Source organism: Gopherus evgoodei, chromosome 4, assembly GCF_007399415.2.
Source record: "Gopherus evgoodei ecotype Sinaloan lineage chromosome 4, rGopEvg1_v1.p, whole genome shotgun sequence".
Classification (NCBI taxonomy): Eukaryota; Metazoa; Chordata; order Testudines; family Testudinidae; genus Gopherus; species Gopherus evgoodei.
In genome coordinates, this window is record NC_044325.1 from 96,843,148 (window position 1) to 96,870,645 (window position 27,498).

The following is a 27,498-nucleotide window of genomic DNA, read 5'->3' on the forward strand; positions in this document are numbered from 1 at the left end:
TGGGGATAAGTGTAAGGAAAAAAACAATAATACTTGGTTCTTGAGAGGGAAGATATTGTCTAGAATATGACCTTCAAAGACTATCCAGGCTTGACTAAGTACATTCCTTTTCTTTATTTAGCTATAGATATATGGAGAATATGTAACTATATACTGCACTGATACCTTCCCCCCCTCTTTTTTAAATTCAGGAACTTAATCTAGAGCAATGCTCCCCAAACTTTTTACATCACACCTTCCCTTCCCTACATCCCCTCCCAGAGTCTGGAGTGGGGCTGCAGCTCTAACAGGGGGAGATACGGACAGGAGTTAGAGGCTAGCGGCTGGGGGCAGGGCTGGCAGCTGGTGTCATAGCTGGGGGTGGAACTGGGTAGTGCTCCCGCCCTGCCCCCTATGGAGGCTGGCCTAGGCTCCCACCTCTGGACATTCCTGTATGCCCTACCCCATAGTTTGGGGACCTCTGATTTAGAGCCATTATTCTAATATCTGATTATTGGAAAAGGCAGAAATAGTAGTAAATGAAGAGGGGAAATCCATAACAATGGTCCAGGATTCCATTAGAAAAAATAATTTACCTCCCCCCCCCAAAAAAAAAACAACTGCATTGTGATGGAGTGTAAACATCTCTACTGGCACTGAAACAGTAAAAGGGGGCTGGAGGGAGCTCAATGAGTGCACTGGCTGCAGGTGTAGGCTAGGCCAGGACAAATGTGGGATGAAACCCAGCTAGAGCTGGCTGGCTACTATGATGGGGCTACAGAACAAAAAGAGAAGGCTTCTAGGGGCAGAGGAGGCCTGGTTCCTCTCCTGCAGTGACGCTCTGGCGAAGGGTCAAGAGAGACATGGAGCAAGCTCTGGTGATGAGCTCCGATTTAAAGGGGCAGGACCTAGACTTCTGGGAAGCATTCTCATTGGAGTAGAAGAAAACTTACGAGAGATGAAAAGTCACGCCCTAAGAGGACAGAAGTTAGTGTCAGGTTATATTTTTCAGTTTGGATTTGTTGGAGGATGCTAGGGAGGAGCCTGGCTAGGCCCTGCCACAAGAGAAGGGAGAGTCTTGAGAGGCTGTGGTACCTAAGATGAAAAAAAGTACACAGGGGGCCTAGAAAGGCACTGTAGGAATCCTGCTACCAGCCTGACATAGCAAAAAGTCCAGGGAGGTAGCTGGGGGTAAGTCTGAATCGACAGCCCGTGTCTGCTCACTACAGGGTCCCTGGGCTAGAACTCAGGGGAAGCCAGGCAGTCCTCCTCCTCTAACAGCCATAAGGGAACATGGTTGGAGCCCATGACATAAGGAGATAGGGACTCTTGAAAGCTGCAAGAGGGGGTTGTAAGGAGCCCAGAATCAAGGGATGAAGACCTGATTTAAAGATCTCTGATTCTTGTTTGGACTCTGTTACCCCAGATTGGGGTGAGGGAGGACATGGTATGATGACCTGACTGCAGAGCCTTTTCAGGAGAAGAGGCAGACCACTGCAGGGCCGGAGCTGGTGGTAGTGCTAGATGAGGAGAGCCTGCTATGCCACACAGCCACAAGGAGATAGTGGTAAGTACTCTGCATTCACCCTACAACAGCTTTATAATTTGAATGCTGTAATCAGTCTAACTCTGTCACTGTTAAAATTCTTTTCTGTCCTAATCCTGTGGTTGGGGTCAAGTATCAGGGGATAGCCATGTTAGTCTGGATCCACAAAAACAAGGAGTCCAGTGGCACCTTAAAGACTAACAGATTAATTTGGGCATAAGCTTTCCTGTCACTGGACTCCTGGTGTAAGTAAAGAAAGAGAACCTACCCTATAACAATCAATTTTGCAAGCTATCTACCCTAAGGGCTTTTAGTGTTCCATTATAAGACCTTTACTGAATCAAATAACCGTAGCTAGGTTGGAAGGAAAATTATGCACTTTAAAGAATTAAGGGATCAATATTTTTTAACAGGAAATAAATTTCCTTTTCTATACAAAGTCTTTACTCATAGCATGTCAGCCATGTTCTGTTTTCTTTTGTAAAGAAACCCTCCCCCCCTTCACCTTCCTCTTCTGTGTGGTTAGAAACGTGGTGGAGAAGGGGGTGTCTTGGAAAAGGTTCTTGCCAATTTGATGCTGTGAATTGGTTTCACCCTTTTAAAATGAGAGAGGTTTTTTATGCTTACACCAGACACGAGCGTAAAAGGAGAACTAGAGTCGCCCCAGTGTGTGTCCCAGCACCACAGACTGTGCAGTAAAGCTGGCAGGCCCGGCTATTTCGGAGGGGAAACACACTTCCCTGCTTCCAAGGAGAAGGTCCGCACGCTATGTAGCATCTGAGGACGTTGCGTAGAGCGCTTTTCAGCCCAGCAGCATCTCCCTGGGAGCAAGGACTAAAGGCTGAGGCCGAAGCACAGGGGCGCTAGGGCCTGTCCGTGGCGCAGCGTCTCCCTCCTACCCCAGCAGACTGGCCGAAGCAGCGGGGCCGCCCCCACGCGCCAGCAGGTGGGGCTACGGGCCGGGCTAGCCACCGCCCCGCGCTCCCCTCCTCAGCCGGCTCGCTCCTGCCCGCAGCCCCCTCCAGCGGCTGGTGCAGCCGGCGCCGCCCCTGGGCCTTGGCTGGCCGCTGCTCCCCGAGAGACTCCGCGCTGCGGATGCTGCCGCCGTGACTCCGGCTTCCCGGCTCAGAGCCATGACGCCGCCCTGCGCGGGGCTGGCCGCTCCCGGCCCTTTGCAAAGCGCCCGCGCACCGTAGCCCGGGCCCGGCTTGCGGGGGGAGCCGTGGCCGCTCGCCCACGCCCTCTGCCTCGCTGCCGGTGCCCGGAGTCACGGGCTCCTCAGCCCGCCGCCCAGGTAAGCGAGGGGCGCGGAGCCTGGCCGATGGTCTGGTAGCTGCGCCAGCACCCGCGCCCCTGTGTCCGCCCCGAGCCGCTCCCTGTCCCCTGTGGGGCTGGAGAGACACCTCGTCCCCCTCCCTCCCCGGTTAGGGGCTGGGGCCGCCCGCCCGCTGCTGGCGGGGCCGGCTCCGTCCCGCATCCCTGCTGGGGGAGCAGCCCGTGCGTCGGCTTGTGGCTGGCAGGCTGGGCTCCCTGTCTGCGGAAAGGCCCCCCTGTCCCTGCTGCAGTGCTGAGTCAGGCCCTGCTTTCTGTTGTTTTGCGTGAGGTTGAAGTTCTGGCCCTACATGTGGGGTGGGGGTTGATAACTGAGGTACGCAGCAGGGTTTGGGTAAAGCTTATTATTCCTGCCATCCTACTGTGCGTGTTTGGCTTGACTTCCTCGTTCTTAATATTCCGCACCCCAAAAGGAGTGATAAGGAACCATTAGCAAAATCATGCAATACTGTAGACAAAACAACTCCAGTACTTGCCTTAATTCAGTAGGTCCGCTCCAGCAGAGTAGCGACCCAGGGCATCATATTATGGGACTGGGTGGAAGGATTAATAAACCAAGGTAAATGTTAACCATTTCTGCATGCTTATTTTGCCTTGGCAGTCTAGAGCCCATGATTCCCTGGCTTGTTTACTAAAGAAGACAGCAATAGTGCTCACTACTATTATGATGATGTGAAGTTGTAAATGGGGTTCTCACTAGGTGAATAGGGCTTGATGCAAAGGCCATGGAAATCAATAGACTCCCACTGAAGTCAGTGGGTTTTGGACGAGAGACTTATTAAAGGGTGAGGAGCATCTGTCAAGATGCTCAGCATGGGCGATGACTTGATTTGTGATTTTGATATTGATGTCGCAATGAGCTACACACGAATGAGTCCCAGAGCTCATTGCAGTATTGGGACCTAAACATTTTTGCGGTTTTGTATCCCCATCTGTAAAACTGGGAATAATATCTCACAGAGGCTTTGTGACATTTATTTAACATCAATATTTGCAGGACAGTTTGAGGTTCTTGGATGAAATGAGCCATGCCCAGGAAAATTATTATTTTTTAAGTTAAAAAATTTAATATTTTAACTTTTGTTACATTTCTCTCTTTATTCAGAAGAAAGTGAAGAAAAGCCCAATGAAACAGACTCTTTTCATTTAATTGAATGGACTCCAAACTCTTTACAAAAGATGCAGCTAGCTGATTCTGAAGAGGCATTGTTAAGCTTATTTGACCAGTGCAAAAGGGAGTTGTTCTAGATACATTCTAATAGACAATAGTAACAATCTAGTGAAAATAGACCATTGCAAATTAGACACTAACCTAACAAGTACTGCCTCAAATGTATAAAAGGTCTTTGATCAGGTGGCATTTGATTTCAGAGTGACACTGCACAGATGAACTGTGGAGAATAATTTTTATTCTATATGTGAAATTGTGTAGCCTGGAGAGTATAGCTGTTGGTCTTTTATTTTGTGGAGACTGACTAATTAGAGTGCAGCCTGTAGCATAAGAAGGATGTTCTAGTAGGTTGTGAGATAGCCTATGTCTGCCAAATTCTAGTCTGTGTTCCTGGCTCTGCCAGTGATCTGCCATATAAACTTGATTAAATCACTTAATCCACTCCATGCCTCCATTTCTCCATCTGTAACATAAGGATAATAGCAGCAAAGAGTCCTGTGGCACCTGATAGACTAACAGACGTTTTGGAGTATGAGCTTTCGTGGGTGAATACCCAGGGCTGGCTCTAGGTTTTTTGCTGCCCCAAGCAAAAAAAAAATTTGGCTGCCCCCCGTCTCAGCCCTGGGTCCTCCCCCCCTACCCGCAGCCCTCTGCTGCCCCAGCCTTGGGCTCTTCCCCCCCCTCGCCACCCCAGCACTGGACTTCCCCCCACCAGTGCCCTCCGCCCACCCCCCTGCTGCCCCAGTCCTGGGCTCTCCCCCCACCCACACACACCCCCTCCCGCCCCAGCACTGGGCTTCCCCCTTTCCTCCTCTCCCCACCCCGCTGCTGCCCCAGCCTTGGGCTTCCTCCCACCAGTGCCCCCCCCACACCTCCGGCCCCCCCAGCCCTGGGTCACTGGTAACTCGCTCCCAGGGCAAGTCATTCAGCAGGAATTTTGGATGTGCACAAAACACAGACAGGATTGGTTCCCATATGGTTACAGAGCTGCAGTAAAGTGGAACAATTTTCAGCTTGTGTGATTGGAGGATATCTGGATGCATATTATAAGACTGTCCTCCATAAATGAGGAAAAGTTGAGGTGCCTTTATTATTCTTTTGTTCCACTCTTTCTTTCTATGGGGAATTTGCCAATGCAATATCACTGTCTTCTTTTCAAACAAACAAAAAGGCAATGGCTGTTGAAGATAGCAATTCCAGTCCTAATAAGCATTTCTTGCTGAATTTTATCCTACTTTTTCTACAGCAAATTACAGAGGATCAGTATATTTGATTTGGGAGAAATGAAGTAACAGCTGCCCAAACTGAGCTTGAGCACTCCTGAATTTTGAGGTGTTCAAATCTGGAAGGCAGGTGCTGGGGGGGGGGGGGGGGGGAGGGTTTGGGCTCCACGGTGGAGCATGGCAACTGTCTGGAGCTGCACGGAGCCAGACACGCTGGTCTGAGTGGCATGGTAAGGGGGCCGGGGAGGTGGAGAAGGGGTAGAGGGTTCCAGGGGGCAGTCAAGGGACAGGGAGCAGGGGGGTTGGATGGGGCGGAGGTTCGGAGGGGCAGTCAGGGACAGCCAGCAGTTGAATAGGCATGGGAGTCCCAGGGGTTTATCAGGGGACAGATGGGAGTGGGGTCCTGGGGGAAAGTTGAGGGGGTCTCAGGAGGGGGCAGTTGAGGACAAGGAGAAGGGAGGCTTAGATAGGGGGTGGGGTCCTGGGGGCAGTTAGGGGCAGGGGTCCTGGGAGAGGGGTATCAGGGGACAAGGACCAGCGGTGCTTAGATAGGGGGTGGAGGTCCTGGGGGGCAGTTGGGGCAGGAGTCTGGGGAGGGGGCAATCAGTAGTCACGGGCTGGGATTCAAAGGGCTCTGGGCTGCTGGCAGCCGCGGGGAGTCCTGAGCCCTTTAAATCCCAGCCACGGCTGGAAATCACTGCATGTTTTCACCAATGTATTGTAGTTTCCTCAGGAAATCAGTGGTGTCACGGCGATAGCTGGGAGGGCTGGTGGCATAGGGTCTGAGTAGGGAGTCCACATATCCAGACAGTCCTTCAGTGAGAGTTCCAATGCCCGAGATGATGGGGCATCCAGGATTTCCGGGTTTGTGGATCTTGGGTAGTAGGTAGAATAACCCTGGTCGGGACTCTGGGGCTATGTTGATTTGTTCTGGTGTTAGTGTAGGGAGTGTCCTGAGGAAACTACAATGCATTGGTGACCTTCCAGAAAACACCATCCTAGCCGCCATGGATGTAGAGGCTCTCTACACAAACATCCCACACACAGATGGAATACAAGCTGTCAGGAACAGTATCCCTGATGATGCCACAGCACAACTGGTTGCTGAGCTCTGTGCCTTTATCCTCACACACAACTATTTCAAATTTGATGACAATATATTATCTCCAGATCAGTGGCACTGCTATGGGCACCCGCATGGCCCCACGCTATGCCAACATTTTTATGGCTGACCTGGAACAACGCTTCCTCAGCTCTCGTCCACTCACGTCCCTTCGCTACCTATGCTACACTGATGATATCTTCATCATCTGGACCCATGGGAAGGAGACTCTGGAAAAATTCCACCATGATTTCAACAGCTTCCACCCCACCATCAACCTCAGCCTGGACCAATCTACACGGGAGGTCCACTTCCTAGACACCACGGTGCAAATAAGTGACGGTCACATTAACGCCACCCTATACTGAAAACCTACCAACTGCTATGCCTACCTTCATGCCTCTAGCTTCCATCCTGGGCACACCACACGATCCATTGTCTATAGCCAGGCACTGAGGTACAAACGCATCTGCTCTAACCCTCAGACAGAGACCAACACCTACAAAATCTCCTCCAAGGATTCTCAAAACTACAATACCCGCACGAGGAAATAAGGAAACAGATCAACAGAGCCAGATGTGTACCCAGAAGCCTCCTACTGCAAGACAAACCCAAGAAAGAAACCAACAGGACTCCACTGGCCATCACATATAGTCTCCAGCTAAAACCCTTCCAACGCATCATCAGGGCTCTACAACCCATCCTGGACAATGATCCCACACTTTCATAGGCCTTGGGTGGCAGGCCATCCTCGCCCACAGATAACCTGCCAACCTGAATCGTATTCTCACCAGTAACTGCACACCGCCCCGCCCCATAGAAACTCTAACTCAGGAACCAATCCATGCAACAAACCTCGATGCCAACTCTGCCCACATATCTACACCAGCGACACCACCACAGGACCTAACCAGCTCAGCCACACCATCACCGGTTCATTCACCTGCACGTCCACCAATGTAATATACGCCATCATATGCCAGCAATGCCCCTCTGCTATGTACATCGGCCAAACTGGACAGTCTCTATGGAAAAGGATGAATGGACACAAATCAGATATTAGGAATGGCAATATACAAAAACCTGTAGGAGAACACTTCAGCCTCCCTGGCCACACAATAGCAGATCTTAAGGTGGCCATCCTGCAGCAAAAAAACTTCAGGACCAGACTTCAAAGAGAAACTGCTGAGCTTCAGTTCATCTGCAAATTTGACACCATCAGCTCAGGATTAAACAAAGACTGTGAATGGCTTGCCAACTACAAAACCAGTTTCTCCTCCCTTGGTTTTCACACCTCAGCTGCTAGAAGAGGGCCTCATCCTCCCTGATTGAACTAACCTCGTTATCTCTAGCCTGCTTCTTGCTTGCGTATATGTACCTGCCCCTGGAAATTTCCACTACATGCATCAGATGAAGTGGTTATTCAGCCACGAAACCTCATGCTCCAAAATGTCTGTTAGTCTATAAGGTGCCACAGGACTCTTTGCTGCTTTTACCGATCCAGACTAACACGGCTACAACTCTGATACATAAGAATAGTACTTCCCTGCTTCTCAGGGTTGTTGTGAAGTTTAAATCCATTAATGATGGTGACGTGCTCAGATGTGATGGTGGTGGTGTATAAGGGGAGAGAGAGCTTTTAATACAGCCATGCTTGCACTTCAGATTCAGAATTTCTGGAACCATTTTTTCAGAGGAAGCAGCAGGTTGGGACTGTAGGGGAAATCACATTATGTGGATGGATAGATAGTAACAATCCAATTTGTTTTCTATATTTGGGGAGATTTTGTGTTGGCACTATTTTCCAAGAAACAGTGAATGGAAATTGTTTTCAATTTTTCCCCTTTCATTTGTTTAGCAAGACCTACCTTATCCATCTTAGGTTTTTCTACAGCATCCGTCATTGTATTCATCTTCTAGATGCTTTTTTGTCATCAGACCTCATCCTCCTAACTGCTGCATTGTTCACTGTAGTTGTGACCCTTCATTCTCCAGGCCTGAGATCCTTTGCTCTACTCTTTCTGCTCATTGAACATCCTGGTGTCGCTATCCTTACCTTTCTCATATGCTGGGGACGTGGTGGCTCTGGAACTTGGTTGTGGCTGCTGCTGTACTATTGGAAAGAGCTCAGGTTATCCTTTGCATGCCATGGGGCAAGGAGCTTGGCTGGCTGATCCATGTGGGTTACAGAACCATATTCAATGGATGAGATCTATTTCTTGTCTTGGCTGAGTATTAGATTGATGTCCTGGAGTCAGGATTGGTGCTCTGGTCATTGGTATGTTTGTACTGGATGGAGTCCTGTACGTAGAGGTTGGATGGCTCAAGTGATTAGAAATGTGCTATAGAGCTGGTCAGCGATTCTGGTGCTGGTTCAGAGATGTACAGAGAAATGAGTGGCATAGCTTTTCCTCTCTAGGGCGCAACTTACAGATTGGGGCATGGCTGGTCTTGTGGCTAAAACGCTGGACTGGAACACACATGATCTGGGTTCAGTTATTGGTTCTGCCATAGGTTTCCTGTGTGACCTTACACAAGTTAACCTCTCTGTGTCTCACTTTCCCATTTGTAAAATAGGAATAATACTTTCTGCCTCATACCCTTTATCTGTCTTGGCAATTTAGATTGTAAGTTCTTTGGGGCAGAGAACTGTCTCTTACTGCATGAATGTGTATAGCACCTCCCACAGTCGGGCCCTTTAGGCACTACTGTAATACAAAATAATTCATGATGAGTTTTCCTGTTATCTCCTCTAAGATGAGGGAGGTAGGATGCACCAGGTTCAATCTTTTAATTATTGTATTAAAAACACAGAGCAGCTTCTTGTATTTCCTCTGTTTTACTTCCTGCTACATTCTCATCCATATAGGCCTATGCTCCAGTTTGCCTTAAATAACCTTGAGGTGCTCCTGGGACAGTTTCTCTTGCTGACAGCCTGACTTTCTCATCTTTTGCAGCCTGTGATCCACGGATATTATTAAGTGAAACAGTAAGTTTTTTGTTTGTTTGTGTGTCCCCCTTTATTTTCATGCAGAGGATATTCTATGAAATGGGAGGTTGGGGAGATGCTGGATATTTGATTTCAGAGCAGTGATATATTTTAAAATGTTTTTAGCTTTTCATTTAAGAGCTAGGTGGTATTTATTTATTTTTTATTATTACCTGAGGCCACAACCAGTGAACAGTAACTTAATGTATAGTAGATAGTCTTTGCAAATTGCTTCAACTATTTCACATTCACGTTTTCCTGTGAAGGATGTAAAGTTACTGAATTGAGCAAAATATTTAAAAAATGCCACTTTTGCAGTATACCGAAGGATTATTCTAAAGTGCATGTGATGTGATATGCTGTAAAATCCAACACTGTAATGTCCACAACTACTGGTTGTTTATTAAATCAGGGTTTTTTATGTTTTTTAATAAATCCTCCTAACTGGGATAAATCATGCCTCTGAAATTAAAATTTAGGAACCAGATTCTGCATTGATTTACCTCACTATCTTCAGGTTGATCCCATTGTTTTCAGATGGATTGCACTGATTTCTGATAATAAGTCAGAGCAGAATTTGGCTTCAGTTCTGGAACATATGAGCAAAACACTTTATTACACTCCTTAGTAGGGATAATGTCTAAAATGGTAGTTTAAAAATGTAATCTACTTTTCTTCTTTTATCTAATTTCAAAATCCAAGTGATGTGTGTGCATAAAATTGCTTCAAGGGTCTCTTCTTTTAATATATATTTAAAAAGTCACTCACTCGTTAGCAATCTTAAAATACACCGCTACCCCGATATAACATGAATTCGGATATAACACGGTAAAGCAGTGCTCCGGGGGTGGGCTGCGTGCTCCGGAGGATCAAATCAAGTTCGATATAACGTGATAAGATTTTTTTGGCTCCCAAGGACAGGGTTATATCGAGGTAGAGGTATATCTGTATCTTGTACATTATGAGAAGGAAACAGTTTCAAATTTATGAGGGCTTGTGAACAAAAATATTGAGTAAATAATAACTGCATTGAAAGGATCTCCTTATTTTGAACCTTTAAAAAAAATCAAGAGGGAGGATCTCTGATTTATCTAAAACTATACAGGGAATTTTGCTGGCTTTTGTCTGTTTGTTTTTTGCAAGGGCAGGAAGAGTGTATATCAATTCAGTTCCATTCTGTGTGTGTTTGTTTTTTCCCCTCTTCCCTAAAAAGAGAAACATTGAAAATGTCTCAGGATCCTACTATTCCACATACAAGTGAGGAAAAATCAAGTAATTCAGAAGATATCCAAGAGGACAGCTTGAACAACCCAGATCAATCTGTGAGAGAGAGGATACGACCAGGTACCTCAAGTCCATACAGATGCAACAGAGCTCAATGTAAGCAAATCTGTTAAAATAAAGTACAAAAATATATTTTTCTTGTTGTGAAGATAAATATTTAGATTCCTTTAAAGGCTCACTGCGTGCTGCACAATTAACTATTGTGTAATTAATTAAATACTGTATCGATCATTAACAATTAAAAAGGAGAAGAAAACTTTTTTTTTCCTTTAATGTCATTGGCTTTTCTGTCCTGTGAAGCAGCCCATAGGGAGGCTGGATAAGACTACCATAAGTTAATGCACCCCTCAAGCACTCCTGATCAGGCCACAGTACCAGAATAGAAACCAGCAAATGTTTCTTCCCCCAGAGTAAGCTTGGAATTCATTCCAGTTAGTTATAGGAAGGAAGTGAAAGCTGTCACTGGAAGAAGTCCTGGAATTCCATTGTCATCAACTTATAATTTTACTATCCTTGGTTATTTAGGGCCTGATCCTAAACGATGCACAATGCCCTCTATCCTTATTAAAGTTAATGTGGGTGGAAGGCTCTCAGAAACATTGTGGGCTTGCTACCACATGTGGCTGTCCTTCCATCATAAAATCACCACCCACATCCTTCTAGGGAAGAATTATTACTTCAGTTCACTTTTTGCAATTACTGGGCTAAATCCTTATGTTATCAAAACTCTTTTATTTAAATAAATGGGACATTTTCCATGAATAAGGGCTTCAGAATTTGGCCATTTGTCATTTTCTAAATAATTGTTTTCTGTGCTTTTGTATCTGGTCGATTTTGAAAAGTACAGGGATCCAAATTTAGGTCCCAAACTAGCAGGGTCTCAGAGGCACACTCTATATCCTAGCCAGCCTCTGTGTGGTGGGGGAAAGAGCTCTGCGTGTCCTGCTCTAGCAGTTCCTGTTGCCCACAAGGAGCAGCATTCAGGTTTCTTGCAGTCATTCTCTGGGTGCTGTGTTTTGTTGGGGGAGAATATAAGTGCTATTGTAGAACAACCTCTGGTCATATGGAGGGCTCCTATGAACATTTGAAATGGTGTCTTTTACACCCTCTACTACTATGTGAAATCTACATCTACTTTAAACCTTACTGTTACTGAATGCCCACAGGCAAATAGAGGTCCTGTGGTCACAAGGTCCGCTTGTGCCTAGAGATACCCATAAGGGAGGGGGAAGAAAAGCACAGGATATTAATAAACTTCAGCCCTTTCCACCTAACATTAGTGAGCCAGAATCAGTAGAGTGGTGTGTTCTACACGTGTCATGTGCATGCCTGTGTCTGTGATCCTAACCAAGGGCCTGCACCTGCAAATACTTATGCATCTGAGTAACTCAGTGCTTCTCAAACTTTTGTATTGGTGACCTCTTTCACACCGTAAGCCTCTGAGGGCGACCCCTGTTTATGAATTAAAACCACGTTTTAAAAAGTATTTAACACTATTATAAAAGCTGGAGGTGAAGCGGGGCTTGAGGATGATGGCTGGCAGCTTGTGACCCCCCTGTAATAAGAGATCACGACCCCCAATTTGAGAACCCTGTGAGTCATCTGACTTCAGTGGGAATATTTGAGTGTCTAAGTATTTACAGGATCTGGCCCAATATAGTATGCTCATTTGCTTGTACGTCATCCAATCCATCCGCTTAGCTTTCTGGAGGGTTGTAGCCTTTGGTTTATAGTTTTAATAGTTGTTTCCTTACCCTTCGATTTGACCTCTTTTGGGGGGTAAGGTCCCTTTGAAGGTTATGTCAGCTTTTGGTTCTGCCAGGCAGTGTAGTGTACCTTAAGTCTGAAAATTAATGAGCTTTAATAGGGCTGGAAACATTTTCAGTCCTAATGCTACAGGGCAGTGACAAACATTCTTGCCAGATCATCATGTTGCATTAAAGTTTATTGCCGGAGTATGGTCTTTCTGGTTTGGTGTTTTTGTGTTTAGTGTAGGAGCTGGTTATGATATTACTATTGTTTCTGAAAAGTCTGTTCTGACTAGCAAGTCCCCATAGATAAAACAAATGAAAAAGCAAATGGGAATTCCCCTGGGTATGATCTCTGCTTATGGCTAAAGAAACAGAATTACCACAGATATTAAAGCCTGCAAATACAATGCATTTTATCTGTGTTTCTGTTTTTAAAACCAGTGCTAATTATTTGTTGAGCATAATGGTGTTTGGAGTTGTCAAACACAGGAGACATTCCCTATGGGATTTATGCTCTTAGCCCTAAAATTGCAAGATGCCCTTCAGAGAGTCCAGTGTGCTGCAGTACACATGTGAGCAAAAGCAAAAGTCAAGTGTTAGGCATAATCCTCTGCACTGAGAGGTAGCTAGTCATGAAAGCTGGGAAAAGAAAGGGCTACAGTCAGGAGATGTGTGTGTGTGTGTGTCTGAAGAGATGTGCTTAAGTGCATTTTTCAGCATACAAATTAGGTGCTTAGCTATAGTTTCCCTTCTTAGTCTTTACTTCTGCTGTTAGGCAGGAATAATTTGGCAATCAAGCAAGAGCACTTTGATTTAAACACAGGCTGAGTGCACTGCCTGTCTGCTCATCACTTCAGACTCCTCACAGGCATTGTGCAGGATCAAACCCTAGGCAGTAATATGCAAGCGTATAGAGTGCTGGGTGAACTGAAGAGCTGTTTGACAAAGTGGCACAGGTAATTCTTTATTAAGTAAATGACACTTTGTATAGCAGACAATTGGGGAAAGGCTTCTTAATGAAGGGCCTGTTCCCTGTGGAAGGTTGCTACCTGCATAAACCCAATCATATAAACCTGTTAATCAATCTAAAAAAATCTATTCCAAATTAACCTAATGTGTGATTAGTATGGATCAAGGGGTTTTATTTCAGTGTGGGGTGTGTGTAATTATATATAATGTTTTTGCCAAAATTGGAATTGAAGCAACAGAATTATCACAATCACAGGGTGACAGAGCAACCAATCCTTGCTTTCTGTTGTTCTTTATCTTCCTCTTTCTCACTTTTTCTTCTGTGCAGCTGGGGAGAAGTCTGGCCAGCCCTCTCTTATTCTGATGGCACTAATGATATGGTCTCTTCTCACAGATGATTGGACCAGAGAAGAGCTTTTCCCTTTTCTTCTCAGTTTTTGGAAGGCACATGCTTTATTACTCGGAATAGCTTGCTGCAGGCCTGCTCTGTGTCTATGCTGCTTAGCACTGACGTCAGCACTGCTACAAGCACAACTTGGGGGGAGTCCCTCTCCTGAGAAGGTCAGCGGCAAAGCTCCAGTTGATTTCAGTGGGTGCAGCATTACTCTCTTAATCAGCACCTATTATATCATCACCACCTTTGCCACGTTTATTGCTACATGCTGCAAATGCGTTCAGTATCACAGCAATATCAGCCCTGGCCCACTGGGATGTTATATAACCTAAGTCAGGACAAATTTGAGCGCTAGTTCCCACTATGTTCAGAGAGTTGGTACTGTTTTCAAGTCTTGGCTTTACCACTCAGTGACCTTCCACCTCTCAGTTTTCTATAGCTAGTTACCTCCTTCCTTTACTACCTAATGAAAGCTGGGCCTGGTGTTTGTGGTGTCCTGCTGCCTCCCATTCCTGTGTGCACTTTCTAATTCTCATGCCACTCCAAACCCCAGTCTCAGGCTTCTTGCTGTGCTCTAGGATATGAAGCAACCCGTGTCCCATTGGTAAAGGTCATGGATGGAAGGAGATGAATGGAAGGAGAAGAGCTGTGGCATCAGAGCACAGGCTAGGCCTTGAAATCATTAGCAAGTTAAGAATAGCAAGACCTTGGTTTCAGGAAACGGGGGGCAAGTAGGTTGTTGGTTCCACTGGAAGGAGAGAAGGGAAAACTAGCTGTTTTCTTGCGTGGTGGCGGTGTAAGTGCTTTACAGATACTTTGGAAGGTGAGATCCCGCCCTGCCTTGAAAAATGTATAATCCAAATGTTAATGTGCACATAATAAATGCAGCAGAAATCTCCAGGACGGAATGGTGAAGTTGCATATGAAGCTTGTTGGCCCCACAATATTGTCTGCATATTTTGTAGAAATGGTTTGTCCTCTTCACCTGGGAAGGACTTAATTTTATTGCCCTAAAAGAAGATGTGTGTTTTAAGGAGGGACTTGATGCAGCAGAGGTTGTAGGCATTTTGGGGCCTAACTGATGGCTGATTGGAGCACAACGGTGCTGTAGACATGTCCCTTTGGGGTGGTAGAGGAAGCAGCCTCATCAGATCTATGACATCAAGGGAATCCTCAGCTGGGCTTGTCTACTGGCTCTACATCCCCTTTGTACTGGCCAACTGGTGGAAAGAGGCCCAGAAAGGTGGAGGAGGATCTTACCTCCAGCTTCTGAAAGAATAAATAAATGTCATATATTTGTTAATGTTACAGCAAGTCCCCCTCAGGTTGTATCGATGGAAGAGCTGATGGAAACAGCAAAAGGAGTTTCCAATATGGCGTTAGCACATGAAATTGTAGTCAATGGAGGCTTCCAGATTAAACCAGCTGAATTACCAGAAGGCAGGTAAGATGGTTACTGATAGAAAGAAAGAAATAGCTGTTTATATCAGTCCTTTGGATGTAAAGAGTGGAATATGCAGATACTTTTGGGGAAAAATTCCATGAAAAGAATTGTAATGTGTTTCTTAGCTTTTCACCACTTCTTCATTCTAGCACCACTATTTTACTCTTCTGTATTCTTTAACATCCTCTTCCTTTGTAGTAACTCTCTAAAGTTGACTCTTGGGCCTGGTCTACACTAGAAAATTTGGTTGGATTAACGATGTCGGCTGGGTTTGTGAAATATCCTCAACCCTGAGCCAACGTAAGTCCCCATTTAGATAGTGCTAGGTTGATGGAAGAATTCTTCTGTCAACCTAGCTACTGACTCTCGGGGAGGTGAATTGCTGTTACGCTAATGGGAAAACCCCTCCTGTCGGCATAGGTAATGTCCAAACTGAAGTGCTGCAGCTGTAGCATTAGACATACCCTTAAGTTGCTCTTGGAACAAATGGGTTACTGCTTTCAGGATTTGCCTGAACTTCAGTGCTTAATGGAGTAAGAATTTCAAGGTAGCTCCATGCATCTTCAGAAAAGGATCAAGGCCACATTCAGATCTGGTGTGAACATTTGCAGCTTCAATAGAGTTGCACAATTAAATCAAAACACTGAAACTTGTTGTTGAAGTAATGGGATTATTTACACTAACTCTGAATTTGACCGTCCAATTTAGTAAAAATATCTTAATGCCCATGCATTTTGATAAGCGGTGAGTTGTGCTCAGTCATGAAGGAAATACCTCACTGCTGTGACATTCTGGTTTCACTTTTCAAATTTTACCCAAAAGACTTGCACCGCTTCTAGGGAAGTTAATTTGGTTGTGTCTTGCTAAGAAACACTGATGTTGTTCATGTGAAGATGAAATAAATTATGATTTTGTGATTTGTCTTCTCTTTATAGATTACTTTTAGACGTAGCGTTTTCTGGATGCTTTTAAGGGTCTTGTTTTTCACCTGCTCTGTATCTTTTCAGCTGTGATGTCAGCCATTCCAAATCATTCCAGTTTTTATACTCTTGTGCCTGATTTAAAATGGCAATTTTCTCCTCTAAACCTCTCTAATTCATTACATGTAAGATACTAACTGTCATCTTTTGATATTGTTATGTTTACTAACAGCCTGGAGAAAACTGTAAAAGAGATTGTACATAAAGCTTTTTGGGACTGTCTGGAAGCCCAGTTAAGTGAAGATCCACCAACATATGATCATTCAATTAAACTTGTTGGGGAGATTAAAGAGGTAAGAAGGTGTGACATCAGAAATAATTTACAGAGATTACATGGCACAAATATGCAAACTATACACACGGTTATACAGCGATGGCAAAATGCTCTGTAGAAGTCTAGACGATAGTTTTATCTATAGGCTTCATGAACACATGGTGGGGGGGGATTAAATGCGAAAGCAAGAAATGCCGAGTCATGTTAGATGAAGGGATGGTTGCAGGTAATGTTACTTTAATAATTCTGAGGTTGCAGTAGCAAAATGTGACATTAATTATTTGTGCTACAATAGCACCTAGAGGCACCAGTCTAGGTTTAGCGAAAAAACCCTCCCTGTCCCAAAGAGCTTACAATCTGAATAACACCAATACTGTGTAGAATGCAGGAAAACTATAATTAAAAAATATACTGTGTAATTTTTGTGGCCCTATGTTTTGAAAAACTATTAAGACATCATCTGCATAGAAATCTATGAAGTTGGTTGTTAATTCAGACCATTATTCAGTTCTTTTGTAAGATGGTGAAACAATAATGTTTGTTGTGAAAAACAAGCAAAATGAAAATTTGTTTTCTTTCAGACTCTTCTATCTTTCTTATTGCCTGGTCATACTAGATTAAGAAATCAGATTACTGAAGTTCTGGATCTGGATTTGATAAAGCAGGAGGCAGTGAATGGGGCCCTGGATATTTCTAGGCTGGCAGAATTCATCATTGGAATGATGGGGACCCTTTGTGCTCCAGTTAGAGATGAGGAAATTAAGAAACTGAAAGACATTCATGAAATAGTCCCACTATTCAGGTACTGGAATGACATTAAGGAATCAGACTGTGGGGTCACTTAATTCATTTCAGATTTGCTTGTAGAAAAATCCAAATTTTACCTGTGCATGCTGGTGGCATATACAGTCTGCTAGCAAAAATTTCTTTCTAGAAAAATATAAAGCAATCAGAGGAGGAAAACTAAAGAAGAAAATTCCAGCAGCTGTTAGCAAAGACCCTTTTGGTTCTGGTGAACTGAAGGTATTTGTATGTAGCTTTGTGTAATTGGAAACAATCATTTTCTGAAATGCCATATTTAGGTAAGAGAATCTTTCCCTGGCCATTGGGACACTGTCTTAAGAAAAGCATGAATTCCTTGTTCACTTTTCCTTTCTGTTGATATACGTTAAATAATTTAGAAAATAATAATGTTCACTCAGCTTTAGGGTGGTCTTCTACCAATTCCTCCCTCATTTCTTCCCCTCCACCTCCTTTCTTATATGTAATAATATATTACAGGTGTTTAAAAGTGGAAAGCATATAGGGCCTGGATATGTCTTATGCCATTTTCTGTTTTGTTACTATCTCATTTAAATAAATTGTGCAAGTTCTCAACAGTTACAGGGAATTTTTGTTAACTGTCATCAGTAGTGTCTTGAGCCATTTGTGTCTAACCTGACTAAGGCATTTCCTAACTTTGTAGTCTCCAAGAGTAAGGATTTCCTTAGAGGAAAATACCTTTTTTTTTTTTTTTTTTCTTGGAGACTGGAAATGTTTACACGTAAGTAGATGTTGGAGTTAATTTCTTCCATAGCCTTTTCATTTTTATTTAGCTCCCTCATGGAGAATAGATGCACAGGTTGAGAGAGGTCAGAGTATATGTAAGGCTTGGAATTCAAGACTTTTTCCTAAATTCAGCATGTGATGACGTGTCCCAAGAGAACTGATCTGTGAAAAGGACTCTAGTACATTCTCAGAAGTTTCTTTACAGGGAAACAAGCCTCATTACCCTGGCGCTTTTCCCCAAGACTTCAAGCTCCATTTAAATACTTACCATGCTTTTTTAATGTTCTTAATAGCTCATTTCCTTGGACAATCTATGCTAAGTAAGTCTTGCAAATTGTACATTTTAAACATGTGCAGCCTTGCTTGAAAGAATAACATATTTTTCTTTTCTTTTCTCTTCAGAGCAATTTTCTCTGTATTAGACTTAATGAAAATGGACATGGCTAACTTTGCTATCAGTAGCATTAGGCCGCATTTAATGCAACAATCTGTTGAATATGAAAGAGAGAAGTTTCAGAAGATTTTTGAGAAACAGCCAAGTATGACTTTTTTTTTTCCTCTTCTGAATTATGTGCCTTTGCATGTTGGTGTCACAAACACAAAACAACCCACCAAATTCAGTATTTTGTTACATTGCTCCATAATTCAAATAGAGGCCTGGTCTACACTACGCGTTTATACCGATTTTAGCAGCATTAAACCAATTTAACGCTGCACCCGTCCACACAATGAGGCCCTTTATATCGATATAAAGGGCTCTTTAAACTGGTTTCTGTACTCCTCCCTGACGAGAGGAGTAGCGCTGAAATTGGTATTACCATATCGGATTAGGGTTAGTGTGGCTGCAAATCGATGGTGTTGGCCTCTGGGCGGTATCCCACAGTGCACCACTGTGACCGCTCTGGAAAGCCATCTGAACTCGGGTGCACTGGCCAGGTAGACAGGAAAAGCCTCGCGAACTTTTGAATTGCATTTCCTGTTTGCCCAGCGTGGAGCTCTGATCAGCACGGGTGGCGATGCAGTCCCAAATCCAAAAAGAGCTCTAGCATGGACCGTACAGGAGATACGGGATCTGATCACTGTATGGGGAGACAAATCTGTTCTATCACAGCTCTGTTACAGAAGACGAAATGCCAAAACATTTGAAAAAAATCTCCAGGCTATGATACAGATTCCACAGCACAGTACTGCGTGACAAGCGTAACGGAAAGCCAAAGAATCAAATGGACACTCATGGAGGAGGGGAAGGGGGACTGAGGACTCCAGCTATCCCACAGTCCCTGCAGTCTCCGAAAAGCATTTGCATTCTTGGCTGAGCTCCCAATGCCTGTAGGGTCAAACACGTTGTCTGGGGTGGTTCAGGGTATATCTCGTCAATTTACTCCCCCTCCCCACCCCCCGTGAAAGAAAAGGAAAAAAAATCGTTTTTTGACTTTTTTTTCAGTGTCACTGTATGTCTACTGCATGCTGCTGGTAGACACGGTGCTGGGGCACTGAACAGCAGCATCCTCTCCCCTCCCTTCCCCAGTGGCAGATGGTACAGAGCAGTAGGACTGGTAGCCGTCCTCGTCATTATCCCGTGAGTGCTCCTGGCTGGCCTCAGGTGAGGTTGGCTGGGGGCGCCTAGGTAAAAATAGGAATGACTCCCGGTTATTCCCAGCAGATGATAAAGAACAGCTGGTAAGTGTCCTCATCATAGCAACTGGGGGCTGAACTCCATCAGGCCCCCCCCCCCCTTCATGTCTAAAGAAAAGATTCTGTACTGCCTGGACTATCCTAGCACCGGGATGCAGGGCTCCTCTCCCCCCCACCATTTAATGTCCTGCCTGGACTATCAAAGCAGCTGGAGGCTGCCTCCCTCTCATTTTATCTCACTAAAAAGTCAGTGTTTCTTATTCCTGCATTTGTTATTACTTCATCACACAAATGGGGGGACCCTGCAATGGTAGCCCAGAAGAGTTGGGGGAGGAGCGAAGCAACGGGTGGGGTTGTTGCAGGGTTACCCCCTAGAATGGCATGCAGCTCATCATTTCTGTGGGATCTGACACGGAGCGGCTGTGCTCTCTGGTACACTGGTTCTCTAGTACACTTGCCCCATATTCTAGGCAGGACTGACTCTATTTTTAGATACAACATAAAGGAGGGAATGACCTGGGGGGTCATTCCCATTTTTGTCTTTGCGCCCCCGGCTGACCTCAGCGAGGCCAGCCAGGAGCACCCATGACAGCAGCAGATGGTACAGAACGACTGATAACCATCATCTCATCGCCAATTTACAATGGCACAGCAGACGGTACAGAACGACAGGTAACCATCTCTGCTACCTTGCAAAGGCAAATGAATGCTGCTGTGTAGCGCTGCAGTGCCGCCTCTGTCAGCAGCATCCAGTACACACATGGTGACAGTGACAAAAAGCAAAACGGGCTCCATGGTTGCCATGCTATGGCGTCTGCCAGTGCAATCCAGGGGAAAAGGGCGCAAAATGATTTTCTGCCGTTGCTTTCACGGAGGAAGGAATGAGTGACGACATTTACCCAGAATCACCCGCAACACTGTTTTTGCACCATCATGCATTGGGATCTCAACCCAGAATTCCAATGGGTGAGGGAGACTGTGGGAACTATGGGATAGCCACCCACAGTGCAACACTCCAGAAATCGACGCTAGCCTCAGTACATGGACACACACCACCGAATTATTGTGCTTTGTGTGGCCGCATGCACTCGACTTTATACAATCTGTTTTACAAAACCGGTTTATGTAAAATCGGAATAATCCTGTAGTGTAGATGTTCCCAGAGATACCTCTGATCCCTAGGCTTCAATTCAAGAAATTTACAGTACAATTCTACATTTAAAAATAAACCCAGACCCAGGATATCAGTATAATATATGACACTATAAATCAGTATCAACATGCTAGTCTGTAGTACTGCCAGATTAATTTGTGGTTTCCATCCACAAAGTTTTCTATGTTCAATCTGTTTTGGAATCTTCCAAAGTTCTGAATCATAAAGTAAATAAAATGCATCTCAGTAACTAGCACCATGGGTAGTAGGAAAGACTAATAGTGATATTATTTGAAAACTATTCATGGGGGAAAAAGATTTTTACCAAAATGCTTTCTTTCAGATTCTCTAGACTTTGTCACCGACTGGCTGCAAGAAGCATCAGATGATCTTGCCAATTTGAGGTGTAAAAATTCACCTTCCCCTGGTGTTGGTGCTGCTGCTAGTGGAGTTCCTGTTTTGTGTCCTGCTGCTGTACAGAATTGGGCATATCTAAAGCTGCTTAAGTGGGATCATGTGCACAGGCCTTTCCCAGAAGTAGGTATTTAAGAGATGATGTAGCTTTTTATTTAATTTTCTACACTGTTTTTGGTGACATAGCAGAAATAATTTGGATCCGTAACCTTGTTCTTGACATAAAATACTAAAAGATTTAAGTATCGGAGGGGTAGCCATGTTAGTCTGGATCTGTAAAAGCAGCAAAGAATCCTGTGGCACCTTATAGATTAACAGACGTTTTGGAGCATGAGCTGTCGTGGGTATTCACCCACGAAAGCTCATGCTCCAAAACGTCTGTTAGTCTATAAGGTGCCACAGGATTCTTTGCTGCTTTTAAAAGATTTATGATTTAACTGGAGCTGTTGCAGTTCTTTTAATAGGATAACTCCATTCTAAATTCTTTTTTTTTTTCAAAACTGAAGTTTAACTGAAGGTGAGGTAGCGTAATCTACTGTCTAGATCACTGGACTGGGAATCAGGAGATTTGGGTTCTGTTCTTGGCTCTGTGTCACTGCACAAGTCATTTCCTTTTCTGTGCCTCTGTTCTCCCTCCCACCATTTTTCTGTCTTGTCTATTTAGATTGTAAGCTCTTCAGGACTGGAATAGTCCAATACTTTGCACAGTCCTCAGCACAGAAGTGTTCCAATCTCAGTGGGACCCCTGGATGCTACTGTAATACAAATCCTAATGTATTCTTTTTATCAGGTTACTTTTAACACGTGTTCCTTTGGGGGTTCCACTATGAATTTTCTGTATATGATTTTGTAATTTTCTATGGGTTATATAAATCTCAAACACTGTCACATGGTCTCTCACTACAGCGGTTCATAAACTGCATTATGTTGTGTTAGTTGCAGCTACTGTAAAGAAAAAAGATGCTTCAGAAAGTTCTTTCTGCATGGCTGAGCAGATGTCTGATTATTAATGTCTGGTTTTATGCATGCAAAATGTCTCCGTTTAATAGTTGTTTGTGTATGAGGCTCACAGCATAAATCTCAGGGTTTACGATTTTGCAGGAGAAGAATTGTCTGTCTTTCTAAGACCTGGACAGCTAGTTCGTTGCTGGGAAGATTCTGAACCCAAACCTCTGAATTTAAACTAGATTTACAACCTTCAGCTTGTTGCAGAAGCAGTGCAGCTAGATTCTGATGTACCACTATAAACCTAGAGTTATTCAGTTTGATGGAAGAGAAGCATAAGGGATACAGTATGTCGAGAACTGACATTGAGTTAAGTAATCAAACAGCTGTTTGCCCACCCAGGATGAACACTCCACAAAATCTTTCCCCTTTATGGTAGTTGTAACTTGTATCTTATGAACCATCTCATGTATTTCCCTGTAACTCTGTTTTGAGAGGAAGGCACGTGTGAAAGAGTTCAGAAAACTAACATTCACAACTGAGCTACAAAAGTTTACATTGTTCACTATAAATTATGATTGGTGTAATGTGATCCATTAATTGATAACTCTCGTGCTTTATTTTGAATGTAGTAACCCAATAAATTTTAACTTTTTATCTCAAAAGGAGAATATTTTTATTCGTTTCTCTTGAAACAAATCCATCCGTAATAGAAGCTGAATAATTCAAAGATGAAACATAAGCATTTTTTAAAAACATTCTTTTATTTTGTGAATTGAATTAGTGCTCATTAAAGCAAGGGATTGAAAATGTTAAAACCAGGCATTGTGCAAGTTTACCAACACAGCTCTGTTAAATCACCTTGGTTCTCACCTGCTAATCCACTCCTGGATCTTTCTGGAGCACACACCGCCTATCATGCTGAGTTTTAATAAATGTAAATGGTGGTATTTGGATGGAAACAAATATCCTTGAAGCACTAAGATGAGACATTTACTGAGACCTAACCTTGGGTCTGCCTTAGGATAAAAAATGTAAAATGGATACAAACATCTTCAGTGCATAAACCAGCCACTAACCAGTGTAGAAAGATTTCTCCCATAGGAAGGTTATTCTATAATTGTTCATTGTGGATTTCTTGCACTGTCGACTGTTACAGGGAAAACATCAGATTAGATGGACCATATTTGACTAGACTGATTGTGTAATTAGGTGTTGGAAATAAAAGACTGGTGCACTATCCCACTGCAACACCAATCCCTTGAAGGGTCCTAGAGAGAGGAATCTCTAGTAATTATCTAACTGTAACCATAGTAAAAGCTTTTAATTTAAAGAGGACTGTTTTCTGAGTAATGCATCTTTTTGATATATACTAACAGTGACCTTGAATTCTACTCCTATCTGGGAAATCAGGTTTTAGGAGTGAATATGGAAATTTTGTAGGAGAAGCAAATGGAGATAAAATGTTTCCTTTCTGGGCTTCCAAACATGCTGCTTACAGAGCACCTCTTACTGGATTTTACTCAGAGTGGCATTGGTACCACTGGCCCATCCTTCAGATGAATGGAACACTGATACAATTTTGAAGTCTGTGTACTAAAGGAATTTAGTTTTCAGAATAATCTTCATTATGTTACATGGCCTCACAATTTCATTTTCACTATACATTGTTAGCCCAGCATTTTGATTTTACTCTATCTTTGCAGACACTGTTAATGGACCACACCCGCTTTCAGGAAATGCAGCTGGAGCTGGAACAGCTCACCTTGACTGGTGCTATCCTCCTGGTCATGTTCAACGTAGCGGGTGCAGTACTTTCCAATCTGCCAGGGTTTGCTGACAAAATCAAAACCATTATAAAGGTGTTGTTGACGGGAATGCATCTTCCGTGAGTATCTGAATGACTCCTACCTCGCATCTCTCAGCTATGTTATGTTCAGTTGTTGAAGCGGTAGTTGATGGCTTAATTTTGTTGTGATCCTAGTAAGTATTGATTGCATGGGCTTCTCTTACTCTCTTGACTTCAAGAAACTTAGGGAAGATAGAAGGGACAAGTGATTTAGAATGGAGGGCTTTCACTCACACAAGCATACAAGGCTAGCAGTTTTTTCTAAGGAAATTAACCACTTTATTCCTTTCCTCCCCATCCGACATGCCTGTGCCAAACAATTCATATGCTGTTATTACTATTTTTCATGCAAAGTCTTCTACCAAGTCCACAGCCTTATGTTGGCAGTTAACCATGCTTCATAGCTTGGACCAGTCCCTCTCCATCCTTCACAAAATTGTTCGTTCTATACATGTGTGCAGACACCTGTTGGTTTAGGGTGACTGACGTAGACAGTGGTGGTGAGAGGAACAAGTGTTTTGTTAATATATAAGCAGCACAAATCAATATAATTGGACTGGTTGTAAAGAGCCAAAATAAATGACTAAGCAACAATCTTTAAGGAATGGTTTACTTCTTCATGTTCTCTCTAGCTCCTTTAACCTGAGTGAATCTTTGGCTACTGTTGGTGAGAAGGTCTGTGCAGAAGTTAATAGCTGTCTTTCCCAACATGGATTCACGCCATTCACAGCTGAGAAAGAGATTGCACTTAAAGGACAGATCCAGACATTGGGAAACTCTGACAACACCATATGCAAATTGATAGGTAATCTTGGAGTGTATATGCAGTGTTCTCAAACATGTTTTTTTCTTTTGCTGCTAGTAAACCCACTGAATAACCTATTTTGTATGATTTTAATATTTATTATTTAATAACACTTGCATCTGATGTATGGTGAGCCACTAGACAAAGTTGAGTGCCTTACCTTGACCTCTTGGGCAGCTCAGCAACTCTGAAAATCAGGTCAGAATTTAAGTGTAGTTGCCCAAGTTTCAACTGTAGAAGTGATCTTTGAATTCCTAAACTTGGATCTTCACTGACCTGTTAAGCCACCTGCATCACCAAGTCTACTGCCTGAAGTTGTAGTTATTTAAAATGATGATCTTTTCAGGCAGTAGAACATAATGTTGGGATCTATGCTCGGAGGAAGCTCTGGATTGAAGTACATAACATAGGATGTGCTCGCCAATTTTTTTGGTAGTGCACCATGGAGGAAGATCACATGCATTGTTCTTGTTTTGTATTTAAAAACACCTTGGTTCTTTTTTCCCCCCACCAGATTCTCGAATCCAGGCATTTTTGGAGAGCTATCTGACTTCTGGTCATCAGAAATCATTTCCTGCTATTCCTGGGGGATTAGGCCCTATTCAAAGAGAGATGGAAGAAATTGCTGTCAAGTATGTTCGCCTTGTCAACTATAACAAGATGGTGTTCAGCCCGTACTATGATGTGATCCTCAGCAAACTACTGAATAAGGCAGAATCCCAGTTGTTAGAGTAATCAGAAGAATTGTCATACCAGTTTGCTATCTAGATAGTGTTAATTTTGTCTGCTAAAAAAAATTGCAACTAACTTGGCTTTGGAAAGTGGCATTCCATTAAAACGTAGTTTTATTACTGTAACTCAATAGCACTGATTCTGAAGGGGAAAATTATGTATGAGTTGGGATAGGTGCTTTGAATTAAATGGTAAATTGATGCATTTTTAGCATAAGTATTCATGCTGAAGGTATGTTCCTTAATTTTATGGCTGTAGTTTTTGCTACTGAGCAGATGTTAGATAAGATTAAGCAATTGTACAACCAGACTGCATTTTTAAATTGCTGATTTTGTGGCGGGGGGCTTTTTGTAGCATTCTAACTCTCCAATTTACCATGAAGTTAATGTATGCGTTCATCTAGAGAAGATTAGCAAAGGTCTCTTCCATACTGAGTGATTTGGCCTTCCGAAATCCTGTTTTAACAACTGAAGAAATAATTTAAAATGTGAGATGTAAGAAACTTGAATCATGGTGGTTAAGAGCAGGCCCAAACATAGCACTTTATTGTAATAGTATAAGGCTACTAGTCTTTCTGCTAATCACATTTTTTCTATAGCAAATTTTGCTCTCTATCTGCAAATAAGTTACCAAAAACATGATATGATTATATTTTGTAGTGAATTTTCTGGTTATCAAATAACTGTCGTCTTTTATGTATAGTGTTACAAGGGTGACCAGTCTATAAGATTGCAGCTGTATTTCTCTCTTTGTAAAACTTTCAGGTGGCCAAGAGAGAAATGTTTTGATAAGAATGGCATTTCTTGCCTTTCTTTTGCTGGTAGTTAACTTTTTTAAATTAGTATTTCATATAAAAAGGAGTCAACATTTTCAGAAGATGGATAAAGACTTATGCATTGAATTTCAGGCATGAGGAAACTTCCTCTTTTTTTCTAAAACTGTGTGACTTATGAGACAATTATATATGCTCATAGTTTCAGAAATATCACTGAAATTGAAACATACCAAGACTTTAAACAGTAACTTTAAAAGGTATATTAGGAAATGAACTATTTAAAGTTCACTTGAAGTCATGGGAGATTATTATTTAGTGTTAGATGCTTTTTCATGTTTTACAGATGTTCTTGAACTCAAAGTATTTTAGATTCTTGAGAAGATAACTAGCAAGATTTTCTCTAAATGCACTCTGAAGGACTTCTGATCTTAGTAATTCATAAAATATGGAAATTTAAACTTTTCTTGGAAGTAAATTTAAGGTTTAGGACAGTGAAAAGCAAAACTGAAACTTTTTTCAGCTGCTAGAACCCATCAGGCTGAGTAAGAAATAGTTGCCAAAGTTCTTAGCATCTCAGATAATATAAGGTGAAGTGAGCTCTTGTTAATAAATGATAGGCTGGTACCTTGTCCTAAGAGTTCTGGGGGGGGGGGGGCACGCTATGACAAAAATAGAATATTTACTGTATTCTAAAATGAAGAATTTACAAGAAGGCCATTTTTTGACACTATTGATTAATAAAATAATAAACTGGTTGACTAGTCAGTCACATTCAACAGAACAGTGGTAAGAAAGGAGGTACCCATTCTAATACTTACACTTCCCTTCACATTTTGAAATTTCATTAGTTCCTAGGGCTTGAACTGAGAGCGGATGTACGGCTCTAACAGTTTTCTGCTCTTTGGGGAAGATGGAATAAAATAACAATAGCTTTACTTGCTTGATGTATCACCACATTAGTGTATTAAATCAAACTTTGGTTGCACAATGCAAAACAAAGCTTACCTCATTTTTACAATTACGAAACTGCCAACAATATTAGGAAACCATTTTCTTTGTTGGATGGTTCTTTTGGCTGAATGCCTGAAAATATATATATGAACATTCTTTAGTAAATTGAAAATAAGTAGCTTAAGTTTGTCTAGCTCTATTTTTTTGTATTGTCCATGTTCTAGTCTACTCTTGGTCTCACTGTTGCACCTCA

General features: G+C 43.0%; 1 protein-coding gene across 3 annotated transcripts; it reads left to right on the forward strand.

Moving 5' to 3' along the window:
* Positions 1–1,526: 1,526 nt before the first annotated feature.
* TCP11L1 (t-complex 11 like 1) lies at positions 1,527–27,429 on the forward strand. Of its 3 annotated transcripts, none has more exons than XM_030560289.1 (11): positions 1,527–1,546; positions 9,223–9,342; positions 10,556–10,722; positions 15,052–15,184; positions 16,337–16,457; positions 17,020–17,240; positions 18,389–18,525; positions 21,118–21,311; positions 23,840–24,021; positions 24,615–24,787; positions 25,302–27,429. In XM_030560289.1, exons 3-11 carry the CDS (start codon positions 10,569–10,571, stop codon positions 25,520–25,522), a joined length of 1,536 nt encoding a protein of 511 aa, XP_030416149.1. In that variant the 5' UTR covers positions 1,527–1,546; positions 9,223–9,342; positions 10,556–10,568; the 3' UTR covers positions 25,523–27,429. The 3 variants fall into 3 exon arrangements, with proteins under 3 accessions (XP_030416149.1, XP_030416147.1, XP_030416146.1); XM_030560287.1 differs by lacking the exon at positions 1,527–1,546 and adding an exon at positions 2,176–2,471; XM_030560286.1 differs by lacking the exon at positions 1,527–1,546 and adding an exon at positions 2,714–2,819.
* Positions 27,430–27,498: the final 69 nt, after the last annotated feature.

What these genes read in the sequence shown, in the direction of transcription:
- TCP11L1 (XM_030560289.1), top strand. Translation starts at nt 10,569, where the DNA reads ATGTCTCAGGATCCTACTATTCCACATACAAGTGAGGAAAAATCAAGT. An exon ending in GCTGAATTACCAGAAGGCAG is followed by an intron (nt 15,185 to 16,336) that starts GTAAGATGGTTA and finishes GTTTACTAACAG; the next exon opens with CCTGGAGAAAACTGTAAAAG. An exon ending in GATTTTTGAGAAACAGCCAA is followed by an intron (nt 18,526 to 21,117) that starts GTATGACTTTTT and finishes GCTTTCTTTCAG; the next exon opens with ATTCTCTAGACTTTGTCACC.